Genomic DNA, 25,112 nt, shown 5'->3' with positions numbered 1-25,112 from the left:
GTTTTAAATGGCTGAATTTTATGATATGTGGATTATAACTCAATAAAGCTGCCAAAAAATAAAAAGCCTGTTTAGTGGGGGAGTAAAGCGAAGGAGACAGGGAGCTGATAATAGGCCAGCCCACATGGGAGAGCTGCCTGAGGATAGCAGTGCTCCATGTGGCCTGCTTGCCTTTAAGCACTATCATAGGCAGCTGCTGCCTTTCTTTTAGGCCTTCGAGGACATCTACATTGAGCAGAGAAAGACCATCCGCACCATCCTGGAATATGCTGACAAAGTCTTCACCTATATCTTCATCCTGGAGATGTTGCTCAAGTGGACAGCCTATGGCTTCGTCAAGTTTTTCACCAACGCCTGGTGCTGGCTGGACTTCCTCATCGTGGCTGTAGGTGTCTTGCTTTCTGTTTCCCACCCCTTACAGCAGGAACACAGAAATAGGGGCCTCTGTCCTTCTAATGGCAGTAGCTGCCTTGGGCCCAGGTTATAGATGGAGATGGAGATGTACGTGAGGGTAAAGTTCCTTTCATAGCACTCAGATCTTCATTTTAGGAAGGAGAACTCTGAAGTCCCTGCATTTGCTCCAGGGGGACTGACCAACCAACTCTTTAGTCTGGTGGGTTTGGCTTAACTGAGATTCAGAGATTAGGAGTGAGAAGTGGGATCACTGATCTTCAAAGGTCCTTGTTATTTGGCTGGGGACAGGAAAGTTCTTGCCCCAGACCAGCAGGAACTCTTTCTGTGGCCAGGAGAAGGGATGGAAGAATGAGATGGGGCTGCTGGCACAAAGGTGGTAGTGGGATTTCTCTGGTCTCTCCTGCTGACCGTTCCCATGAATGCTTCTACCCAACTCAAGTCTTGATACCAGACTCACCCAAACAAGTCAGTTTATGAGGAGAGGGGCGTTCACACTGAAATAAAGTCCCCGCTTCTTCCCACATGTTGCCATTCTACACTGATCATGAAACTTGAGAAATCCTTTTTTCCTCCAGGTTCTAAGACCATCTCCGAGGTTTGCTGGCCATGACCTCCTGTGTTTCTTTCAGGTTGGAAGCGGCATCCTCTCTAACTCTTCCTCATTCCACCAGTGCTTGTCCCTTGTTGGCTTTACTAAGGGTGATGACTGTTCTCTTATTCTGTATAATAACTAAAGCTTCTTTCTTTCAGCCAAATCAGCATTTTAAAAAAAGGATGAATGGGATTTGTAGGAGCAGGGCCTGTAGAAAATTTACTTCCTTCTGAGGGCTGTTAAGTGCCAAGAAAGTAGAGTGGTGGAGGCTAGGCTGGTCATGTAGAATGCAGGTTTCAATGGCTGCATGGTCAACTACCTGTAGAGTGCCTCTGGGATCCAGGATAGAGCAGCATAGAAATCTCTCTGATGGCAGGCACCCAGCACTGAGCCAGTAATGATTTCTGCTCTATAAATGCATTTCCTTCCCAATACATTGTCTGTAGTTTCCATGGTTAGTGATCGCTTCCCAAAACTGTCACTCTGCCCCCAGTTGCATCCCCATTTCAAAAAGCCAGACTTAGGGAAATGCCTAAATGAGGTGAGGAGGCCAGCCCTGAGAGGACCAGTGTGAGACCCGCGCAGCAAGAGATGTTAGCACTCCCTTCAGCAACTCTTGATAACATACTGTGGTGGAAGGACCTGTACCTCCCACAGACAGAAAGCTGGAGCTCTAAGACTTAAAGAATGGGCTTGAGATAAGACCCAGAGAGCCACAGTGAGAATAGACCAGTTCTCTTTCTAGAGAAAGGGGAAGTGCCATGGAGTCTTCATTTCACAGTAGCTCCTCAGGACTACCTAGCATCAGGTGAGACACCTGAATTCAAACTAGTACTCCCAGCTGCCTGGGGAGGCTGTGATTTGAAACAGAGCTTCCCCACCATGACCTACCCCGTCACAGGAACACATTCTTCCTCTTCTCCCTGGGTTGAGCTACCCAGAATTTGAGGCTATCCATCAGGATATCCACATAACCCTGCTAAACAAATAACAGTCCTACGCATTAGCATTTATTTATGTTTTGAGATGAGGTCTTACTCTGTCACCCAACCTCGAGTGCAGTGGTGCCGTCTCTGCTCACTGCAGCCTCTGCCTCCTGGGTTCACACGATCCTTGCACCTCAGCCTCCTGAGTAGCACTACAGGCACACACTACCACACCTGGCTAATTTTTATATCTCGGGTAGAGATGGAGTTTCACCGTGTTCCCCAGGCTGGTCTCGAACTCCTTGGCCTCCCAAAGTATTGGGTTTACAGACATGAGCCACTGTGCCCAGCCAGCATTTATTTTGCGAACACTTTTATGACTTTTTATACAAGGTGAAAGGGGGTAAAAAACATAGGACAGGCATGCAGCCAACTGACACTAATTCATAAGCCCCTCTAGCTTTGTGGGGGTTACTGGATCATTACATTACTGTGGTACCTAACTGGCTCCTGTGAAGACCTCTGTGCCAGTTATTAGTAAACGTAATTGAATGCCATTATCTGTGTAGAATTGCTCTAGAAGCAATATGGAGAAATTCTGGGATAAGCCAAGCATGGTCCCAGCCCCTCGGGAGCTTACTCTAGCTTCCACAGCAACTGTGGCCTGATTCCAGGCTTGTGCTAGGTGGGGGTACAGCCCTAGGTCATCACAGTGGCTCTACTGGCTGCCACTTTTGAGTTGTAGATGGACGGTAAGTCTTGGACTGTTACCTGAACAGCTGGAACTGCTGGACTTTTTGGTGTCCATTTGAGAAAAGTATCTGGTTTCTTTGGCATTTTAGAACGAATATCCAGCAGGTTAGGTCCTAGCTTAGTACCATCCACTGGTGACTTGATTTCTGAGTCTGTTCTTCATCACGTTTTTTTCCCTCATTGATTTTCATTCTTCTTTGTTGCCCCTTAAAGCTGTCAGTACTTTTCATAGTCATGGGATTATCCAGATCACTTCTAAGGTTAATTCTTTTTATTTATAAGCCATATGAGTTCCCAAACAAGGAAAACATTCTGTTTGCCCAGGTCCTTGGCTGCATTGGAGATCATGTCCTGTAAAAGAATTTTGTCATCTTTTCCCCAGGACATTTATCCCACCGTATGTGGAGATTAGCAAGCCTTTCAGTTCCGGAGATGGGGGCTTGCAGAGACCACTTGCCTCATCCTGAATTCAGACTGCTGAAAATGTTCTCTATTTGAAAATATTCACATCATTTTGGAAAAGTCACCTAATATCTTTCCTCCTTTTTTTCTAGCCTGCAACCACAGATGCCCTGAATTTTTTTATTTTTAAAAATTTTTTAGATAGGTCTCACCCTGCTGCCCAGGCTAGAGTGCAGTGATACAATCATGGCTCACTGTAGCCTCAAGCAGCCTTCCCACCTCCGGAGGCTCCTGAGTAGCTGGGACTACAGACATGTGCCATGGTGCCTGGCTTGATGCCCTGAATTTGAAGTCTCCTTGATTCCTTTCTATTTTTAGGTTTGATTCTTTCGTTAAAGAGTACTTTAATCAATGTTAGGATTATCTCCAGCAAGGGCTTAACAGAGACTCAGAGGATTATAAGAGAGCCCTCAACTACTAAAGAATAACCCAGATAAGACCCTTATTGATCCTGTCCTGGGCCAGATTAATCAGCTGAGTAACAGCTTATCTTTCAGCAACATTTAGAACCAGCCACTGAATTGGCCTTTAGACCTCCTCCTTCATTCTCCACACTGTGGACCTATTTGTTATCAGATAAGTTACCCACCCTGAAGAGCTGGGATCTGCTTACCTGTAGCCACTCAAAACTTAAAAATTTCATAAGATGAAGCTGACCCAGGGGACTGTTGAGCTCAGGTACTTGGTTGAGAAAGGATAGCTTCCCTTCAGATATACCTGTTGAGGCATCATGAAGTATCTGGCAACTTTCAATTATTTTGGAGTTAAAAGTTGGCTGACACCTCCATATAAATTCTTACTGATAATGATGGATGATGGAGAGAAAGGGATTGGTTGGTGCTACTATGTTCTAGATAAGGCATTTGTGGCTCTTATTTTAGGTAGGCATTGAATTCTGGACCATCTGCCTTTCAGAGAAAATCAGGGTAACCTAATAAAGGGAACATTTACTTCCAGATTTACTTTCGACACTGCCTAGGGCTTCAGAGAATATACCTACACTGATGAGCACATGCATAGATCAAGGTTCATACCCCTTTTTATTTTTTATTATTTTTTTTGAGATGGAGTTTCACTTTTATCACCCAGGTTGGAGTGCAATGACACAATGTCTACTCACTGCAACCTCTGCCTCCTGGGTTCAAGCAGTTCTGCTGTCTCAGCCTCCCAAGAAGCTGGGATTACAGGCATGCACCACCACGCCTGGCTAATTTTTGTATTTTTAGTAGAGACATGGTTTCACAATGTTGTCCAGGCTAGTCTTGAACTTCTGACCTCAGATGATCCACCTGCCTTGGCCACAACGTCCAGCTGTACCCATTTTTAAATCAAAAACCTTTAAACCAGCTCATTCTGACCCTTGGTAGGTCATTGACCTTCCACTTCTACCCCCTGCCAGTCATGCTGCTTAATTATAAATGTCTTCATTTTTTTAAAAGTGTGTGTGTGTAATTCACAGACACAGGATCAAATAATTAAAGCCCTAGGACACAGACAAAAAGCAGCAAATGAAACTAAGTTATAGATTGTTTCTTTTTATCCTCTCTAAATTTTTTTTAAAATATCAATTTAAGTAAGCTAAGGTGATCTGCAACCACGCTTCCCAGTAGGAAGAATTTAAGAGCCATTGATGGAAATATCTTAACCTATCCTAGAATTTGTGTTGTAAGAAACCCAGAACCCAGCCGGGCACGTGGCTCAAACCTGTAATCCCACCACTTTGGGAAGCCAAGGCGGGTAGATCACCTGAGGTCAGGAGTTTGAGACCAGCTTGGCCAACACGGTGAAACCTTGTCTCTACTGAAATTACAAAACTAGCCAGGCATGCTGGCACATGCCCGTAATCCCAGCTTCTCACCCAGGAGTCTAAGGCAGGGAGAATTGCTTGAACCCTGGAGGCGGAGGTTGCAGTGAGCCAAGATTGCGCCATTGCACTCCAGCCTGGGCGACAGAGTGAGACTTCATCTCAAAAAAAAAAAAAAAAGAAACCCAGAACCCAAACATTCTGGAGTTTGACTAACTAACAGTATTTTTAGATCTGCTCTCCCCTGACGAGCTCTGTAACTCTCAGCTCAGGCCCAGGCAGGCATAAATAGTTAGCATGGTGTTGAGGAAGCATTGTGGTAACTGCTCTGAGAGCTCTGGTAGAACAAGGTAAGTTTGCTTCTGGAAGAACAGGAAAGTATTGGACCATGTGTCTAGGCCTGGAGGTCTGCAGACTTTTTCTCCCTGGTACAGCAACATACTCAACTCTGGATTGTGCAGACACTGATAGTCCTGTTGGAATGTTGTTGTGTAACCTGCCCACTGGGGACATGACCTGTCTGTAGAAGAAAAACACTGGCTCGGGAGTCAGGCAGTGGAGGTTATTAATCCTGGCTCTAGAACTGCCAATGTGACCCTGGGCAAAACTTGCATATGGGTCTCAATTTCCTCATCTATCAAATAAAATTAATTTTTTCCCAAGAATTCTTCTAGCTGTTATTCTAATGATGAGAGTTATAGAAGAGTGACATGGAAATGACAGACCTGAGGCTAATTCATTTTGGACTGTTCTGGAAGGAAAGAATGAGAATGATAAGGAAAAGTATGGATTCAGTTGTCCAGACTCACCCAAGTTCTTGTGGCCATGGAGGGGTACTGGTTATAGTTAAAAGTCAGAAGGATTATTATAGTTAAAAGTGAGAGACAGAAGGATGTAGTTAAAAGATAGATAGAACTCAGTTAAGTGAGTTCTCATGGAGCCACAATTCTTCTTGGGAGCTGCAAAGTCAGCCATGGTACTTACTGAATGTTTTCATTGTTGTTGGTGTTGTGACGTATCAAATTCTCAAACAAATGGTTTTTTGTCAACCAGGAGTAAGAGAGCTTGTACCTGTTGGAAAGCCAATGGTGAATGAGCTGAGGAGGGGGCAGCTTGTGTGGAGTATGTGTATTTATCTGTATTCTTTTCCATAGGTACCATTAAATTTGTCTGGCTTAATTTAATGGGGACTTCTGGGACCTGCAGAGACTGTAAAGGGCGAGGGTAAGGCTCTTGTCATCTGTTCAGGCTCCTCTCCTTCCAGTGGAACTTCCTCACTCTCTCCCTCTCCCATCAGCCTCTCCCCTTTTCCAACTTGTGTGTATGTTCTACTGCCTTCTCGATTTTCTCTTCCCTCTGTGTTTTTTCTTCTGCCTCTCAACCACCTTTCCTTCCAGGTCGTTTGAGTCAAGTTGAAGTAGGCAGCTGGTGTTACCCACTTCCTCTACCTGGGGGGCCCAAACTGTGTTTTCAGTGCTAGGGGCTTTATTCTAACACTCTGGAACCTCTGTTTTCTTTTCTTTTATTTTTTTCTTTTTTCTTTTCTTTTTGTTACCTTTTTTGTTTTTGTTTTTCTCTTCTGTTTCTGTGTAGGTCTCTTTAGTCAGCCTTATAGCTAATGCCCTGGGCTACTCGGAACTAGGTGCCATAAAGTCCCTTAGGACCCTAAGAGCTTTGAGACCCTTAAGAGCCTTATCACGATTTGAAGGGATGAGGGTAAGATACTAAGAGCAGCTGATCCTTCTGCATGCCAATGGAAACTGTTTAAGCATGCTAGAACTGATCACATGGTGGAAAGATCATTCAAACACGAATTCTGTGATGCAGCTGCTGATTCGATCATCCACTCTCTCCCCCGCACCTGCCCCATGCAGAGGGGAATTGCATTAAGCTGCCTCATCACATTAATATTGGCCCCACCCCCAACAACATGCCATCGCAGAACATGTTAACATTGGCTATTCTCATTTGGCCTGGCTTACCTGTAGCACTCGGGGCGGCTTTCTGGGCTGTTGATTTAATAGGGAGAATCACCAGGTGCAAAGAAGGGGAATTGTAACCCACAGACCCACTGAAAAGCACATGCTTCAGGCAGGGAGAGTGTTGTGTAGGGGCATCAGCCAGGTGGGGACTGTGCCCTTGGGGTCGCTGAGAAAGCAGCTGAGAATGGGCTTGAAGACATGGTGGCAGGCCTGGGATTGGGGATGGAGCAGAATTTGGCATGGCCCTGGGAGAAGAAATGCTTTTCTTTCTATTCAGATTCCTCTTATTGCACCTTGTTGTTCTCAGCCCAGTCCCATAAGGACTGGCAGCCTCTGTCTGATAGCAAAGCTTTTTTCCTCACCCCCAACCCTCTGCCCATGCTGTATGGTCCCCTAACACTGTCAAAACGACAACCAGGTATGATACTAGATGACTGAATATCAGCTAGTTCTGAAATTTCTTGATACCTTCTATTCCTGCTTTGGTGATACTCCACCCAAAACAGTACAAGGTGTTGTCACCCTGCCAACTTAGAAACAAGGTGCCCTCTTGGTGCCATTTTCTTGTCTCTTTTGGTTTAAATAATTGTGCATGTGTGTGCATGCATACGCGCGCACACACACACACAGACATAACCACATTAAAAAGTCAATTTCTTAAAATCAAAGGGGCAACTGGCTTTGGTGGTAATAGTTGTCCTGTGGTGATCAGAGAGAGGTCTGTTATACTTAACGAGACCAAGAAAACTCGCTTCAGTTCAGATGTTGAATACATGCAGGAGAGCAAACCAGAGGATATATTTTTAAATGTGCAAACATCAGAATGTAGGAATAAAAATTAAACTGTTACAATAGTCTACATGAAGCAAGACTGATTTGAAAAACTAGACACCAGGACAGTGCTGCTTCATTCATTCCTCATCTGTGATCCCTGGCTGTTATGCCATGAAGCCACCCACAGTTGTATAGGAAGATGAAAACTTAATTGGGACTTGGGAATTTTATTATGTTAATTTATCCAGACAAATGCTTTTTGCAACAAATTCGTGTTTCTTCTGTAGCACAGTCACAGTTTGGTTTACTAAATGTAAGCTTTCTGCAACCCTTCTGAAACCATCTGCAGGAAGGGCAGTTCCACAGTAGTGTAAATGTATTTCAATTTTTTTTAACTTGGGATTTTAAGTCTTGTCCCACAGATAAGAGAGGTTTTAGAATGTGTGCAATAACGACATTGCTATGCTCAGGCTAAATTTAGAGAGTTTATTACACAAGATTCAGTGGTTTAGACAGCCACGGTGTGGCTGAAAATGTGGTTAAAATGCTCTTTGCTCCTTCCATCTTTGCACGTTTTCCAGAGGGAACTAGCTAAATGTTTTAATAAGTCATACTAGTTTTGTTATAAAGTTGATAATCCACTTTTTTGACTGCAAAACTGAGGACAGGATGCAACCAAAAGAAGTCCACTGACAACAGTACTTGCAGCATTGTACCTGAGCTCCTCCGCGTCCCCTTGAGATGATCCCTTATCTCCCAAAAGGAGATTGGTAATACCTGAAGAAACCTCCCCACCACCACCACCCCTCGCAAAAGAAATGCTCATCTGACCCATCTGACGCTTGTTACTAACTCTTTCTATGTAGATGCTCATTACTGTCAGTCCTGTCCCAGGCAGACAGAAGTAGTCCTTGTGGCCACTGATGCCAGTTTGCTCATGAGGCCGTTACTTGAATAACCTAGATGCTGGAGCCATTCTGGTGGCTGCTTCTCTTCCCTTTAGCTGGCCCTTCTTTCTCTACCTTTCCTGGACCCTCAGTTTCCAGTCCCCTAAAATCTTTTACTTGTCAACTTGAAAGTAGTTTAGGAGCTTGGAGGTCCCGAATGCATAATCAGAACAGTAGATAATTTTATTTGAAAAGCATTATTACGTTTTAAGTGAAAAGCATCAAGGTTTTTTTCAGTAAGATAATATGGGCAAGAACAAGTTTGAACCCAAAGCTGGAATTTAAAACAATTAATGTGCAGTGAGGGAAACTTTGGAATAAGAGTGCCATCTCATTTGGTTGACTCCAGCCAACTAACAAACAGTATTGACCATGGCTGGTTGGGCAGGTGAAAAGGGATCAGGAAGCCATCCCTGCCCTGTGGGCTTCCCAGCCCTCCCGTGGAAGAGAAACTGCAAGAAAAAGATTGGATCTGGCTAAGCTTATAGTAAGTCCCCCAGTAAGAAACAAAATTAGGCACACAAGTTTTATTTAAATGTCATTTTTCTATGGGGCATTTTTTAAAATTCTTTGGTTTTGGTTCTTCTATATGCCAACACTTTAGAGATTACCTTTAGAATATTTTAAATGAGAAATCTTTATAAACTGAACACCATCCGTGCAGATGGGCTCAACTGTCACTGTGCTGCTCCTATTATAGACTCAGAGCTTCATTGAGAGGAAACATATGACCCAAGCCTGTCCTGGGACACTGACTTCAGTCTCCTCTCCTTCCTCAAACCAAAGACCAGGAAAACTGAAGCATTCATGCTATAGGCAAAGGAATACTTAATGTAGTTCTTTGCTTTTCTCTCCTCCATAGTAATCTTCATTTAAAGATTTTGCTGTGCTATTAAATTTTTGAGGGTATAAAATATTAGTGCCATGAAACATGCATGCATTTTTGTTGATTGTCAGTACATAGTTGTCCATTAAAGCCATGTTCCCTCTGCCAGATATTAAAAGCTAGCTGACAGATTTGATAGTATTTAATACCCAACAGTAATGTCCAAGACATTATAGAGAAGACAAAAATATTGTAAGAATTCATGTCCATTGGAATTTTCTCATCAATTAAGTGAGATTTGTATCATTGCCAAGTATAAACTTCCATTGAAAAAATTAACTTTTTATAGATTAGTAAAATCTAGCTTTGAGTGATATTTCCATGTCTAGTTCTTAACAATAATAGATTTTGTGATAATTAAAGGCAATGTAGAATAACTAGAGAGCTCGTGTAGAGAAAATCAAATTCATTAAGTGACTACCAATGGAAATTTGAATTATCATTTATAATATATCTTTAGTATGAGAGTTCAAAATAAGAAATATGATCTCTTCCCCAGTGGTTGCTGAGAATAACAGCACATTGATCATTTTACATATGGAGCACAGTGAAATAGTTTCTACTTAACGTATTGCAGCTTATCAGCTAATGTTCACAGCAAGGAAGAATTATTAGTAAATTTAATGAACTCCAGGCTGGGCACAGTAGCTAACGCCTGTAATCCCAAAATTTTTGGAGGCTGAGGTGGGTGGATTACTTTGAGGTCAGGAGTCCGAGACCAGCCTGGCCAACATGGCAGAATTCTGCCTCTACTAAAAATACAAAAATTAGCTGGGTGCAGTAGCACCCACCTGTAGTTACATTTACTGGGGAGGCTGAGGCAGGAGAATCTCTTGAATCCAGGAGGTGGAGGTTGCAGTGAGCCAAGATCACACCACTGCACTCCAGCCTGGGCAACAGAGTGAGAACCTGTCTCAAAAAAAAAAGTAAATAAATAAAAATTTTAAAGTAAATTTAATCGGCCGGGCGCGGTGGCTCAAGCCTGTAATCCCAGCACTTTGGGAGGCCGAGGCGGGTGGATCATGAGGTCAACAGATCGAGACCATCCTGGTCAACATGGTGAAACCCCGTTTCTACTAAAAATACAAAAAATTAGCTGGGCATGGTGGCACGTGCCTGTAATCCCAGCTACCCAGGAGGCTGAGGCAGGAGAACTGCCTGAACCCAGGGGGCAGAGGTTGCGGTGAGCTGAGATCGCGCCATTGCACTCCAGCCTGGGTAACAAGAGCGAAACTCCGTCTCAAAAAAAATAAAGAAAGAAATAAAAGTAAATTTAATAAACTCTGTTTTCTGTTTTATTCATAAAACTAAGGTAAAAAGTTTTTTGTGGTATGATTACAGTACATTTACATCTTATAAAACTTTGGATTTTATAGGATTTTGTCATATCAGAGAATAAGGCTCAGTGAATATTTGTGTATATTGATTCATTTGATCAGATGAATCAATATATAAAATTTTGTATATATTTTATGAGAATAAAAGTTCAAAGAGATGACTAGTTAATTTTTCTTCCCTGTGGTAAACATTAACTCATATTTAACTGTAATACATAGTATGTAGGACAGATTAGACTGGGTTTGAGTAGAAGCTTAAGATCATTCTCTGCATAGTCAGAAGAGTTCCAGAGGAAGCAGGTTCTGAACTGATATTAAAAAGCAACATGGCTAGGTTTCAGGTCTTTGGGGCCTACTTCCTATGCCACATTTGTAATGGTCTAACAGAAGGTCATGATCTCTCACCTAAGTTCTGCAAAATGCTGTCACATAGACTTGAGCTTTGGAATCCTTACATACACTACTCCCTTATTGTTTGAGAAATTATTTTTCCATTTGTGGATCATCCTCCTTTTGCCTGTTCTTTTGCACATTTCATTGCTTTTTGGTGCTCCCACCAAAGGGTGAGCAACTGTAGAATGAGGAGGTAAATTCAAATCTGAGTACATGACAAATTTAGTAATTTAAATACATATGAATATCATTCTCCAAAATAACGTTGAAGATTTTCCAGATTTCAGATATCGTGGCTTTCCTTGCTCAAAGTAATAAACAATTAACAAATTAATAAACATTTTATACTAATGACAGATGTCAGATCTAGAAGAGATTTCTTGGTCTAAGAATTAAGAAATAACTGCCTCTCAGTCTAAAGGCCTTCATATGTGAATTGGAGAGACACAAAATGAATATTTTAATCTAAAAGGAAGAGTAACTCCTTAGCAGAAGAATGTCATTGCATTTTTTACACAGATAGAGCAGGTAGCTCTAATCAGCCACATGTCCTGAGGAGTGACAATGCAGTCTAAGGCAAAACCTGAAGATAAGGAAAACCTAAACTCTAAACTAAACTGTATGCTACTCTGACTTACACTGTAAAGCAAAATAGAAGTTTCAAACAACCCAGAAACTTTGATTCCTCAGGGTTTTTTTTCCTTTGCTTTTTTTTATTCCTGAGCTTACTCTAGTCAGTGACTTTTAATAACATGCCAATTTTTTAGTTTCGAGAGCAGTGATGCTCCAACCCAAAACTCTCTTAAAAAACTTAAGTCATCCCTATTTCTAATATGTTGTGATGATTAGAGTCAAGCCCTGGAATGAGCAGAGAGACAACAGCATTAGCCAAGCAGGGAGCGACTCTGATTTAAAAGACTACAGAATCAGAATAAAAACGCTGAAGAAGAATAATGAACCTTGAGTGAAAAGCACATCTGTTCAGATTTTATTTTATACTGTTTGGTAGAGGGAATATAGCTTTTTTTTCTTGAGCCTGCAAAATATGCATGCTCAGCTATTGCCTGAAATAAGATAACTGGCCTTGCATAGTCGTAAAAGAGACGTTATGTACTGTTAACTGGTTCTCTATTAACCACGACGGATAGTTCTCTGTGATTGTGAACAATCATACCTTGTTTTGCAGAGGGGGAATGTCTGTTGAAAGGCAACTAGCAAACTGAAAGTTACTCATATTTCCCCATTGGGCATATTTTATGAATTAAGGAGGAGGCAGAGTGGACTAAGAAATAATTTTTCAGTCCCAGGCTGATGCATAGAAAAGAAGACCTAGGTCATCTTGGCTGGGGAATTTGTGTTAGTCAAAATACAGATGAAACTTTTTAAAAATTCCTTCAATATAGTCCTAGACTTAGAAATTTTTGGTCCTACTTGTCAGTCTTTCCAGTTACTCTAATTCCAAAGGGAATGTAATGTTTCCATACAGAACAAGCCACACAATGTCATTCCCCTCCTGGAAATCAAAAAATGTGCTTGCTTCCATTTCCACACAACACTCAGCAACCTCCCCTTCCAATGCAGGTGGTGGTGAATGCCTTGGTGGGCGCCATCCCCTCCATCATGAATGTGCTGCTGGTGTGTCTCATCTTCTGGCTGATTTTCAGCATCATGGGAGTTAACCTGTTTGCGGGAAAGTACCACTACTGCTTTAATGAGACTTCTGAAATCCGATTTGAAATTGAAGATGTCAACAATAAAACTGAATGTGAAAAGCTCATGGAGGGGAACAATACAGAGATCAGATGGAAGAATGTGAAGATCAATTTTGACAATGTTGGGGCAGGATACCTGGCCCTTCTTCAAGTGGTAAGTAATGTTTTGTTTAATTTTGTTTTTTTCAGTTCTGTGAAATTCAGGCAGCTAGCACAAATCCCATTAGGCTTCTTCTCAGCCCTGCTTCTAGAATCAGGATTATTCTCAGTCAGTCCAAGAGAACAGTTGTTCACCAAACCAGTTTCAGAGAGACACCTTTCCTGAGTATTCTCTGACTTCTACCAGATCGCATGCAAAGGAAATCAATCTCTCATTGTGCTCAGGAGCAGAGAGCTGTGCCCAGCAACAAATAAAGATTCCTGCAGTGTAATAAAGTGGCAGAGAAATCACTTTCCCTTCCCGGGTCAGAGGGTGCAGTTAAGGGCAAAAAAAAAAAAAAAAAAAAAAAAAAAATCAAGAAGATAAGTCCATAGACAAAAAAGTATGGCAATTGTGATGGAACAAAATACTCGTACATACTCACTACACTCAAGTTAACTTAGGAAAAAAACATGGCAGTGCCTTGGTGCCACACTCACGTTAGCTTCACCCCAGAGAAAGATACCAGATTGCTGTATCACAGAAAGGAAGGATTTAACTATCTAGATAATTCTCTTTTGCCTAATTTTATTCCTTCCTGCTTAGTTTTCACTTCCTCTCTCACCAATGTTTTGGAATGTGTGACATGACAATATAATGCCGAGAATGTTCATAGGCTTTGAAATCAGACTGATGTAGATTTGAACCACACTCTGATATTTATTGGGTATGTAACTTCGAACAAATTATTCAACCTCTCTGACTCTGTTTCCTCATCTGTTAAATATAGAAAATGATACCTTGCATTGGTTGTTAGGAGAATTTGTGATTTTTAAACATTTCTTAGCATAATGCCCAGCACATAACCATGCTAAATAATGGAAATTGCTATTAAATATTTTTGTTACTAGATTGCCATGCCTATATCATACAGTTCTTGGGAGACTAACTGCAATAACACAGATAAAGCTCTTAACCTAACCTTACATATAGTAAACACTCACCGTCAACTCATAGTAGAAGGCAAACTTCATGGAATGAACTGTAGTTTTTCCTACCCCAAAGCTTTTTTGCTGTTCTGTCCCAGTTCAAGAAATTGGACCCATAAATTCAATCTGAATTGGAGCAGCTCCAGAAAACCAGTGCATATCAACAAGCCAGTCAAATATGGTAGTCACAGAGTCCCTGCCATATGCAAGATGCTGTGCTTGACAGTACAGTACTAGGGCCATCAGATGAATAAAGACCTTCCTATGCCCTGAAAAAACTTAGAATCTGGTTGAGTAAGTAAAACATGGAGAATGGTACATTGATAATCCATATTTGTTTCCAAAATCAGGCCAGATATAGTAGACTAAAGGAGTAGAGTTGGGAAGGGACTGTCAAGGATAAAGCTGGCATTACCACTATGTAGGCTACACATGTGTATACTAGTAAAGAGTAAGTCTAATCTTTTTTTTTTTAATGCAACTATGGGTTTTTCAGACCCCTATTGCTTAACATCTTTTAAAGAACTCATTCCTCAGTGGAATGGAGTGCTAAGTTCCAAGCATTTTCAGTAGATTCCTGTCATTCGCTCATAAAAGTTTTCCCTAACTTTAGGCAGGCTTCTCAGGCCCATGTTTTTAAGTCCTTTTGTAAAGTCTTAATCCAGTTACTGTTTTCAACATATTTATTTGCCATACTTTGTTGTTATTTTCAGGGACAAAGCCCCCTTGGGACCTATAGTAACAGAAAATTCTGAGTCCAAGGGAGGCTGCACCCAAACCCCCATTCTGTGTTCTCACTAAACCTAAGCCTGGCCTTTGGGACCCCTGCCTAGACTCCCATCCACTCCCTTAATAGGCACAGTCTAATGACTGCCTCTGTTTGCCAGGCAACCTTCAAAGGCTGGATGGACATCATGTATGCGGCTGTAGATTCCCGGAAGGTAAGGATGTACATGGCGAAAATGGTTGGAAAACAAGCAGGATGTTAAATCCCACCAAGAAAGAGGAAGGAACGGAGGGTTGGAGGAGTTGTCATTTCTCTTTGGAACATTTATTGCTTGTTTTATTGATTATAGATCATTTTCCTCAACTCAGTAAGTCATCACTCTCTTACATTGGCTCCCAATGATTAGAGTGTTGATTTTTACCTGGCCCCAGGGAAGCTGTCTATGCTTCAATCCTGCTTCATAGCAAAAGTATGGCTCCTAGCAAACAGCCCTCCCTCCCTGTGGCCTCATGATTTGCATGTTCTCCACATGAGTCAGAGGAGGGCTAGTGCCCTCTCAAGGCAGAACATGCCAGTGTAGAGAAGGAGGCAGGTAGAAAGAATCTAGGGCTCTCCCACCCCAGCATGTTCAGCAGCTCAAATGGTCACAGTTATGGCTGATGGCCTTGGCATGTCAAACTCCAAACTAGGAGCTGATTCTCTTCCTTTTATCCCATCCTTTGACAGCCTGATGAGCAGCCTAAGTATGAGGACAATATCTACATGTACATCTACTTTGTCATCTTCATCATCTTCGGCTCCTTCTTCACCCTGAACCTGTTCATTGGTGTCATCATTGATAACTTCAATCAACAAAAGAAAAAGATAGGTCTCCTCCCCTCATTTCCAGGGGCTGGAAGTCAGCCTGGATAAGAGGCACCTTTGTCCCTTATCTCTAGAAAGAAAATGTTCCTCTTTCTTTCTCTAAAATCCATATTGTCAGCTCACTGTGACCCTGGCCACCATGTACATTAGCCCCAACCTACTCTTTCGGTTTTGGGGGCTGGATTGTGCAGCACATAGTTTACCACACTTACTAGCAGTCCTTTATTCTTGAGGCCTATTACTGCTCTCGGTCTCCCACCAGAAGCAGGTAGGTCAGAGAGTACAGTCTAGCAACAGAAATGAAAAGGAAAGAAGCAGTTGAATAACTATTACAAGAAGTAAAAACTCTCTAGATTTGTGATAATCTATGTCAGTCCCTGAGCACTGGCAAATTGGAATTTGAGAGACCGTCCTTGGAAAGTTCGCTTCCTTACTTGTTCTAGATGGTTAACAAGTTTTATAAAGCAAATTGGAAAAATTGCTCTTGTTACTCATTTTGTAAGTCAAGTCTGTCCCAGCATACTCCAAGAAACCCTCCAAATTGCTTTCTTGCACCAGAATTTCTAAATTTTGAGTATCTAAAATAAATTGGATATCAGCCAGGACACGAAGATCTTTTTATTCTAAAATGTTTTTTCTAGAATGCATCAGGAAAGCAGGCCCTCAAAAAAATGAGACTGAAATATGACTGCCTTCAAAGTCATTGCCCTCAAGTTCACCCTTTCATGAAGGTCTATAATTGGATAGTCCATTTCCTTTCTACCTCAGGACTGGCAGATCTTAGAAATCCTGAGCTAAAAACAAAGGCAGGGGTCTCTTTAGAGCTGAATGATTATCGCAGGTCTACCCCATCGTGGGACAGCTGCTAGCTACACTGTCTTTTGCAAAGGAAAGGATAGGTCTCCCCTGAGTTCTCAAAATTGAATCTTAGGTCCAAACCCACGGCGTGTTGAGAGCCAGTTGTAATTGTCTGTTTTCTTCTTCCCTCCTTTACTTTGGAGGTCAGGACATCTTCATGACTGAAGAACAGAAGAAGTACTACAATGCCATGAAAAAGCTGGGCTCAAAGAAGCCACAGAAACCTATTCCCCGCCCCTTGGTAAGTGCATCGTGTGGGCTGAGGGCTTAGTGAGAACTCACATTAAAAAAAAAAAAAGTACTGCCAGGGTTACTGCAAAGGAAGGAAAAAGGGAAGCGATTGACTGCTTTGTGCCTAATCCGCTCCTCACCACCCATTCAAAAGATCTGAAGAGACAGCAGAAGAACAGGGACTGAGGAATGGGGTGGCTTTTACATCAGTCCTTGACATATCCTCTGAGCCTTCCTTGGGCAGCCTCCAAGAATGAGCATGTGAATGAACCACATTGGCTTTGGCTCTGGTAGAGATGGTTTTAGAGACATCCAGAAATTAACAAGAGAAAATGAAATGAAGTTGCCCTCTTTCCCACCAGTTCAAGGTAGGAGTTGGTCATGATTTTTTCAGCTTCTCTCTGCTCAATAAGTATGTCTTTGCAGGATGTGTGTAGAAGCTAAAATCATGCTTCTGGCTATTTGTGGGAGCAGAAAAGGATGAAACTATGAGTCTGGTGCCCTGATTCTCTCTTGAGCTGAGCCTTTTCTAAAACAGATTTGGGGGCTAAGATTCTGCTTCTTTGTGCCATTGGTGGTTGTCTTGTTTCAGAGAAGGGGAAGGAGATGCCCTGTTCATGATTCCATATATCCAGTTGGGTGGGACATTACCCCCAAAAGCCAGGCCCAAAGTTTCTTCTTCTATAACTTCCATTTAGCAACTTTAAAAACCAGAAACAACAACAAAAATAGCAGAACCTTTAATACAGAATCTTCCCTGGCAATCTAATTTGTAGAAATAAACATAGAGTGACTATGTTTGAATCAAGAGTTAGAGTTCCAGAGTGCTTTCTCCCCTCAACCCCACACGCTGCACGTGGCACATCTACCACATCAACTTTTGAAGGAAAATAAATTCTAGGGCTTTGTAGAGCAGATTGAAAACTACCAAGTTAAAGCAATCCTGAAAATAAGCACCAGCCCAAGTACCTAGGCACTTAAACAAACAAAAAATCTAGGAATCTTAAGAAAGAGAACAGTTATTTTTAGTCTTCAATGTTAAGACTTCATTTTGTGATAGAAATGGGACTAAGGGAATAGAAAAGGGTTAATATTTCTGAAGTTCTGTTTAGTGCTTTACGTATGAGAACCTGAGTATAATTTTCTTCCACATTAAAATATAGTAACTTCCAGCCTAGGCAACATAATGAGACCTGTCTCTACAAAAAAAATTTTATAAAAATTAGCTGGGCGTGGTGGTGCATACCTGTGGTCCTCACTATGTAGGTGGTAAGAGAGTTGCTTGAGCTTGGGAGGCCAAGGCTGCAGTGAGCCATGACTGTGCCACTATACTCCAGCCTGGGCAACAGGGAGAGACCCTGTCTCAAAAACTACAAAATAAAATAAAATATAAAATATTAATTTAGGAAACATTAATGAAGTGTGATTAACATTCATTTAGCAAATATTTATCAGTCTCCACTGTGTACCAGGTACTAAACACAATGTGATAAACAAAAGGTAGACACTGCTGTGATGGAGCTTATAATAGTTGGGGAGGTAGATAATAAGGAAGCAAACAGCCACAATAAAATGTGGAAGACTGTGAGAAAAAAATTAACTGGAGGGCTATAGTGGTCATACAGTAGTCAGAGAAAGCATCACTAAGGAATGTCTACTTGAGTGGATGAGAAGGAACCAGCTGGGCATGGTGGCTCCTATTGTAATCCCAACTTGGGAGCTATAGGCAGGCAGATCACTTGAGCCGAGGAGTTCTAGACCAGCCTGGGCAACACAGTGAAACCCCATCTGTACAAAAAAAAAAAAAAAGAATTAGCCAAGCCTGATTGCATGCCGGTAGTCCCAGCTACTCAGGAGGCTGAGGTGGGAGGATGGTGTGAGCCCAGGAGGTCAAGGGTGCAGAGGATGTGGTAAGCTATATCGTACCACTATACTCCAGCCTGGGGGTGAGAACAAGACCCTATCTCAAAAAAAAGAGATGGAAGCAAAGAGCTAGGGAATGAGATTCCTGGCAGAGTACACAAGACCCCAGAAGCAGGAAACTGTGGCCATGGAGTGGTGATGCAGAGGAGGGACATTGATGAGCAGAGTCAGACTGTGCCAGGTACCTCCCTGTAAGCCAGGTTAACAATAGGGATTGTGTTGCAAGCCCAGTGAGAAGCTCTTGAAAGGTTTTAAGTAGGGGAACGATGTGATCCATTTGTTTTTTGTTTTGTTTTGTTTTGAGACAGTCTCTCTCTGTCACCCAGGCTGAAATGCAGTGGCATGATCTCGGCCCACTGCAACCTCCACCTCTCAGGTTCAAGCAATTCTCATACCTCAGCCTCCCAAGTAGCTAGGACCACAGGTGCCTGCCACCACACTCAGCTAATTTTTGTATTTTTAGTAGAGCTGGGGTTTCACCACGTTGACCAGGCTGGACTTGAACTCCTGACCTCAAGTGATCCACCCCCCTCAGCTTCTCAAAGTGCTGGGATTACAGGCATGAGCCACTGCACCTGGCCATGATACATTTGATTTAAATCATTACACTTGCTAATTTATAAGGACTGCATTGATGAGGGCAAGAGAAGAAGTGGGAGACCAGTTCAGTGGCCAGACAAGTCCAGATGAGAGATGATGGTGGCTCAGATTAGAGTGGAGCCAAAAAAGATAGAATGAAGTGGATGAACCCAAGTTATATTTTTGGAGGAAGAATCAACAGGCCCTTCAGTGGATCAGATGAGGGAGAATAAAGAGACAAAGGTGATCCTCAGATTTCTGGCTTAAGAGCCTGGGTGAATAATTGAGAGGAACAAGCTGGGTGAGGGGCAGGGAATAGACTTGGCTCTGCTTTGGACTTAAGTGTGAGATGTTTGGACATGTTAAGTTTGAGGTGCTTATGAGTCATCAAGAAGAAATGGCAAGTAAGCACCTCAGGTTCAGAGGAAAGATGTGGGCTGGAGAAGAAAAGCTTGAGAAGCATGAGTACATAGATACCACATAAGCAGCAGGAATAGATGAGCTCTCATAGGGTGAAAATTTAGACAAAGATGGGATTAAGAGAAGAAATGGCTGGCAGATGAGACCAAAAAGGAGCAGCTGGAGAAGTAGGAAGACATCCAGAGTGTGTCAGTCAGCTGGGTATAGTGGTGCACACCTGTAGGCCCAGCTTCTCGGGAAACTGAGGCAGGAGGATCACCTGAGGCCAGGATTTTGAATTGCTATGTGCCATAGTCGCACCTATGCATAGCCACTACACTCCAGCCTGGGTAACACGGTGAGACCCATCTCTAAAAACAGAGAGAAAGGCCAGGCATGCTGGTTCACACCTGTAATCCCAGCATTTTAGGAGGTCAATGCAGACAGATTACTTGAGGCCAGGAGTTTGAGACCAGCCGGGCCAATATAGCCAAACCCCATCTATACTAAACATACAAAAAATTAGCCAGGCATGATGGTGTGCACCTCTTATCCCAGCTACCCAGGAGACTGAGGCTTCAGAATTGTTTGAACCCAGGAGGCAGAGGCTGCAATGAAGTCAAGATTGCACCACTGCCCTCCAGCCTGGGCAACAACAACAACAAAAAAACAAAAACAGCCAGCTGTGCCTCATGCCTGTAATCCCAGCACTTTGGGAGGCTGAGGCGGGGGGGATCACCTGAGGTCGGGAGTTCAAGACCAGCCTGACCAACATGGAGAAACCCCATCTGTAACAAAATGAGGGGGGGCGTGGTGGCTCTTGTCTATAATCCCAGCTGCTCAGGAGGCTGAGGCAGGAAAATCGCTTGAACCCAGGAGGCAGAAGTTGCAGTGAACTGAGATTGCATCATTGAACTCCAGCCTGGGCAATGAGGCAAAACTCTGTCTCCAAACAAACAAACAAAAAAGAAAGAAGTACAGTAACTTTAGAAAGCTCTTGGTGAGGTAATATTGATGTTGGTCTCCATCCATTTCCTAACCAGTATTAACAGAGAAGAAAACAGAGCTACTTTGATTAGCAGGGTGACAGCTTCCATAGGTCGGCTTGGAAAGGTTTTCATGAATCTTGTGTCTTTTCCATCCCTTCCTCCCCAGAACAAAATTCAAGGAATCGTCTTTGATTTTGTCACGCAACAAGCCTTTGACATTGTTATCATGATGCTCATCTGCCTTAACATGGTGACAATGATGGTGGAGACAGACACTCAGAGCAAGCAGATGGAGAACATCCTCTACTGGATTAACCTGGTGTTTGTTATCTTCTTCACCTGTGAGTGTGTGCTCAAAATGTTTGCCTTGAGGCACTACTACTTCACCATTGGCTGGAACATCTTCGACTTCGTGGTAGTCATCCTCTCCATCGTGGGTGAGTGGGGTCGGGGAAGTAGGCGAGGGGAAAAGGGACCTGACTGATTTTGAGGATGAGATTTCCCAGGAGATGAATGAATTATACAGGTCTGAAGTGCAGGCAGGATACCCTGCCTAGCAGATTCCATTGTCAGTGAATTTCTACTGCGTGTTCTTAATAGTCTTAGATTATAAATTCTGTGGCTCAAGGAAAAAAGAAAAGAAAAAGAAGATTGATTCTTGCTTTTAAGGAGTTTAAAGTCTCACAGAGACGGTAAAAGAAAGTTGTCATTAAAGAATATAATGCAATAGAAGTATAAAATGAAAAAAGGAATGACTGTTAACTTGGGCTGTTACGAAATAGTCTAGTTAAGTTCTGGTGCTGATAGCCGTGGTGGCGCTGATAGCCGTGGTGGTGCTGATAGCCGTGGTAGTGCTGATAGCCGTGGTGGTGCTGATAGCCATGGTGGTGGTGCTGATAGCCGTGGTGGTGCTGATAGCCGTGGTAGTGCTGATAGCTGTGGTGGTGCTGATAGCCATGGTGGTGGTGCTGATAGCCGTGGTGGTGCTGATAGCCATGGTGGTGGTGCTGATAGCCGTGGTGGTGCTGATAGCCATGGTGGTGGTGCTGATAGCCATGGTGGTGGTGCTGATAGCCGTGGTGGTGCTGATAGCCATGGTGGTGGTGCTGATAGCCATGGTGGTGGTGCTGATAGCCGTGGTGGTGCTGATAGCCATGGTGGTGGTGCTGATAGCCATGGTGGTGGTGCTGATAGCCGTGGTGGTGCTGATAGCCATGGTGGTGGTGCTGATAGCCATGGTGGTGGTGCTGATAGCTGTGGTGGTGCTGATAGCCGTGGTGGTGCTGATAGCCATGGTGGTGGTGCTGATAGCCGTGGTGGTGCTGATAGCCATCGTGGTGGTGCTGATAGCCATGGTGGTGGTGCTGATAGCCGTGGTGGTGCTGATAGCCATGGTGGTGGTGCTGATAGCCGTGGTGGTGCTGATAGCCATGGTGGTGGTGCTGATAGCCATGGTGGTGCTGATAGCCGTGGTGGTGATGCTGATAGCCGTGGTGGTGCTGATAGCCGTGGTGGTGGTGCTGATAGCCGTGGTGGTGCTGATAGCCATGGTGGTGGTGCTGATAGCCGTGGTGGTGCTGATAGCCATGGTGGTGGTGCTGATAGCCGTGGTGGTGGTGCTGATAGCCGTGGTGGTGCTGATAGCCATGGTGGTGGTGCTGATAGCCGTGGTGGTGCTGATAGCCATGGTGGTGGTGCTGATAGCCGTGGTGGTGGTGCTGATAGCCGTGGTGGTGCTGATAGCCATGGTGGTGGTGCTGATAGCCGTGGTGGTGCTGATAGCCATGGTGGTGGTGCTGATAGCCGTGGTGGTGCTGATAGCCATGGTGGTGGTGCTGATAGCCGTGGTGGTGGTGCTGATAGCCGTGGTGGTGGTGCTGATAGCCGTGGTGGTGCTGATAGCCATGGTGGTGGTGCTGATAGCCGTGGTGGTGCTGATAACCATGGTGGTGGTGCTGATAGCCGTGGTGGTGGTGCTGATAGCCATGGTGGTGGTGCTGATAGCCGTGGTGGTGCTGATAGCCATGGTGGTGGTGCTGATAGCCATGGTGGTGGTGCTGATAGCCGTGGTGGTGCTGTTACTGGCAGGGCTTGTTTACTGAGATTTTACTGTGGGCCAACTACAGTTTGAGAGTTTCTTCACCTGCGTTGTATCATTTGATTCTTATTACTTCCCAAGAAGCAAGCTACTTTATTATCCTGACTGTATAGATGTCCACAGTCCTCAACTAGGAGGTGGTGGAGGCATAACTGGAGTTGATCCCAAAGTCCATGTTTCTTAACTGTGACTGTGTGCATCTTGCTTCAACCTAAAATTGTGGGGGGATGATGTCCTGGAAGGCAGGCAGAAGGAAATGCCACCCTGTTGATTGCCCTTCCAAATGTTTCCTTGCCTTCCTGAAAGGCATCTTGTGTGATAAAACTCAGCCTTGGTTCCAGGTAAGTTTAACTCATTTATACGCAAGAGAGAGAGTGCTTGAGATCCATGGGGCCAGCCCCAGAGCTCCAGTGGCCATGCTGGGCCTAGTGAAATGGTGACTAGGGCACCAGCAGGCCAGGGTCTCCCCTTAGCCTGTGCCACCCTCTAGTTCTTTCCTCCAGAGCAGTATGTCCAAAAGTGTTGATGTGTGGAATACTAATCCTATACATTTCTCCCCAAGAATCTCATGAGGAAATTAGGTAACACACTGTACCTTGAATTTTCCTTTGGGGTTCACAGTGCACATTACTGAATTCTCTTGGAAGTCCTACAGTAAAGAACTCTGGGCCGGGTGCAGTGGTGCACGCCTGTAATCCCAGCACTTTAAGAGGCCAAGGCAGGCAAATAACTTGAACCCAGGTGTTCAAGACCAGTCTGGGCAACATGATAAAACCCTGTCTCTACAAAAAAAAACCAAACAAACAAAAATGAACCAGTCATGGTGATATGTGCCTATAGTCCCAGTTACTTGGGAGACTGAGGTGGGAGGATTGCTTGAGCCTGGGAGGTTGAGGCTACAGTGAGCCGAGATCACACCATTGCACCCCGTGATGACAGACAGAGATTTTGTCTCAAAAATAAAGAATTCTGTTTATATGTAACATAGCATCTCACCTTTATTAGACCAGTTTCCTTTTTTCTGTAATAATGACAGCTCACGTTTTAATGCAACACACTATGTGCCAGGTGCCATTATAAGTGCTTTAAATATGTTAATGCATTTAATCCTCTGAACAAACCTCTAAGAATCCTGAGGAACTGAGGCGCGGAGAGGTTCTCAAGATACGTGGCTGGTAAGTGAGCAAGTGGGGGTTCAAGCCCAGCCCCCTGGCCCCAAGCCCATTCTCCTAACTTCTCACAAAACACACTTTGGACAATGCTACCCTTGTCCACTGCTCTTGAAACTTTTCTGGCTACTTATCTTTGAGTGACACGGAAAATCCACAAACCAAATCATACCCCCCATTTTCAAATGGTACTCTAAAAAGAGGAAGATATTTTCAAAGATTGGGATTTTTTTTAATATCCTAAATTTGTTCAGAAACAAAAGTATAGAAATCATCATTTTAAAGAAAGAGAAATGTATTAGGGTTTCTAGAGGGACAGAACTAATAGGATAAATGTATCTGTGAAAGGGAGTCTATTAAGGAGAACTAACTCACACGATCACAAGGTGAAGTCCCACTATAGGCCGTCTGCAAGCTGAAGGGAGCCAGTAGTCCACAAATCCTCAAAAGTAGCGGTGTTGGTGGTGGGTTCTGAAGAGAATCAGCACTGTCTTGCCTGACAACTGCCTCAGGGGAGACCACTGTTGACTCAAAAGTGCAGGGTTAATCTCCTAAAACAAAGGTGGAAAGGCTGATGGCAGCCTAGGTATAGGGGAAGGGATATTGCCACCCCTGGGGATAGGAAGGCTCTTTCCTCTGGCAATAAAAGCTGTTAGAGTTTATAAGCTCAGTGCCCCCAGCTTCATCCGGGTCCTCCCACACATCCTATTCCAAGTTGCAGGGTCCTATTCTTTTCCAATCAATGCCCTCACTTTAACAGTAGATACCTAGCAAGACTATGCATGCACCTTTCCTTGCAGGCCAGCCACTTGCATGATAAGAGCTTGTGTCTGATTTTCTGAAACATCAGCCCTTTGTCTGCAGGAGGGAAGATTCTCAGAGCAATTTTAGAAGCTTGAGGTTCAGTAAGTGCTTCTGGAGCCGAGAGTTAGAATCCCTGAGCTCATCCTTTTCTTCCATCACCTTCTCCAGCAAACTTAAGAGCAACCAACCAACTTCATTATATTCCTTGGTTCTCCACATATGGTCAAAGGTGTTATGTATAGAGTCACTAAACTCCCTGTCCCTCAAGAGCAATGAATCAGGAATATTAAATACATCTATTTTGCATAATTCTCTAGACAGTTCACACCAAGGACTATCAGTGTTCTCTGTACTATTAGAA

At 43.5% G+C, this 25,112-nt stretch overlaps 1 protein-coding gene across 7 annotated transcripts in view; it reads left to right on the top strand.

Moving 5' to 3' along the window:
• The window catches only part of SCN8A (sodium voltage-gated channel alpha subunit 8), a 200,409-nt gene that overhangs the window by 167,690 nt on the left and 7,607 nt on the right, over positions 1–25,112 (top strand). For 5 of the 7 annotated variants that reach the window (XM_054238528.2, XM_054238524.2, XM_054238527.2 and 2 more), the window contains 7 exons: positions 212–385; positions 6,545–6,667; positions 12,852–13,136; positions 14,998–15,051; positions 15,564–15,701; positions 16,696–16,800; positions 20,847–21,117. In XM_054238528.2, the coding sequence (XP_054094503.1) occupies positions 212–385; positions 6,545–6,667; positions 12,852–13,136; positions 14,998–15,051; positions 15,564–15,701; positions 16,696–16,800; positions 20,847–21,117 (1,150 nt within the window). The remainder of the gene's footprint in view (positions 1–211; positions 386–6,544; positions 6,668–12,851; positions 13,137–14,997; positions 15,052–15,563; positions 15,702–16,695; positions 16,801–20,846; positions 21,118–25,112) is intronic. The other 2 variants (XM_054238529.2, XM_054238530.2) reach the window with 1 other exon arrangement.

Source organism: Callithrix jacchus, chromosome 9 (assembly GCF_049354715.1).
Source record: "Callithrix jacchus isolate 240 chromosome 9, calJac240_pri, whole genome shotgun sequence".
NCBI lineage: Eukaryota > Metazoa > Chordata > Mammalia > Primates > Cebidae > Callithrix > Callithrix jacchus.
The sequence above is the reverse complement of the archived record's forward strand: the minus strand, read 5'-3'. Positions and strand labels throughout refer to the sequence as shown.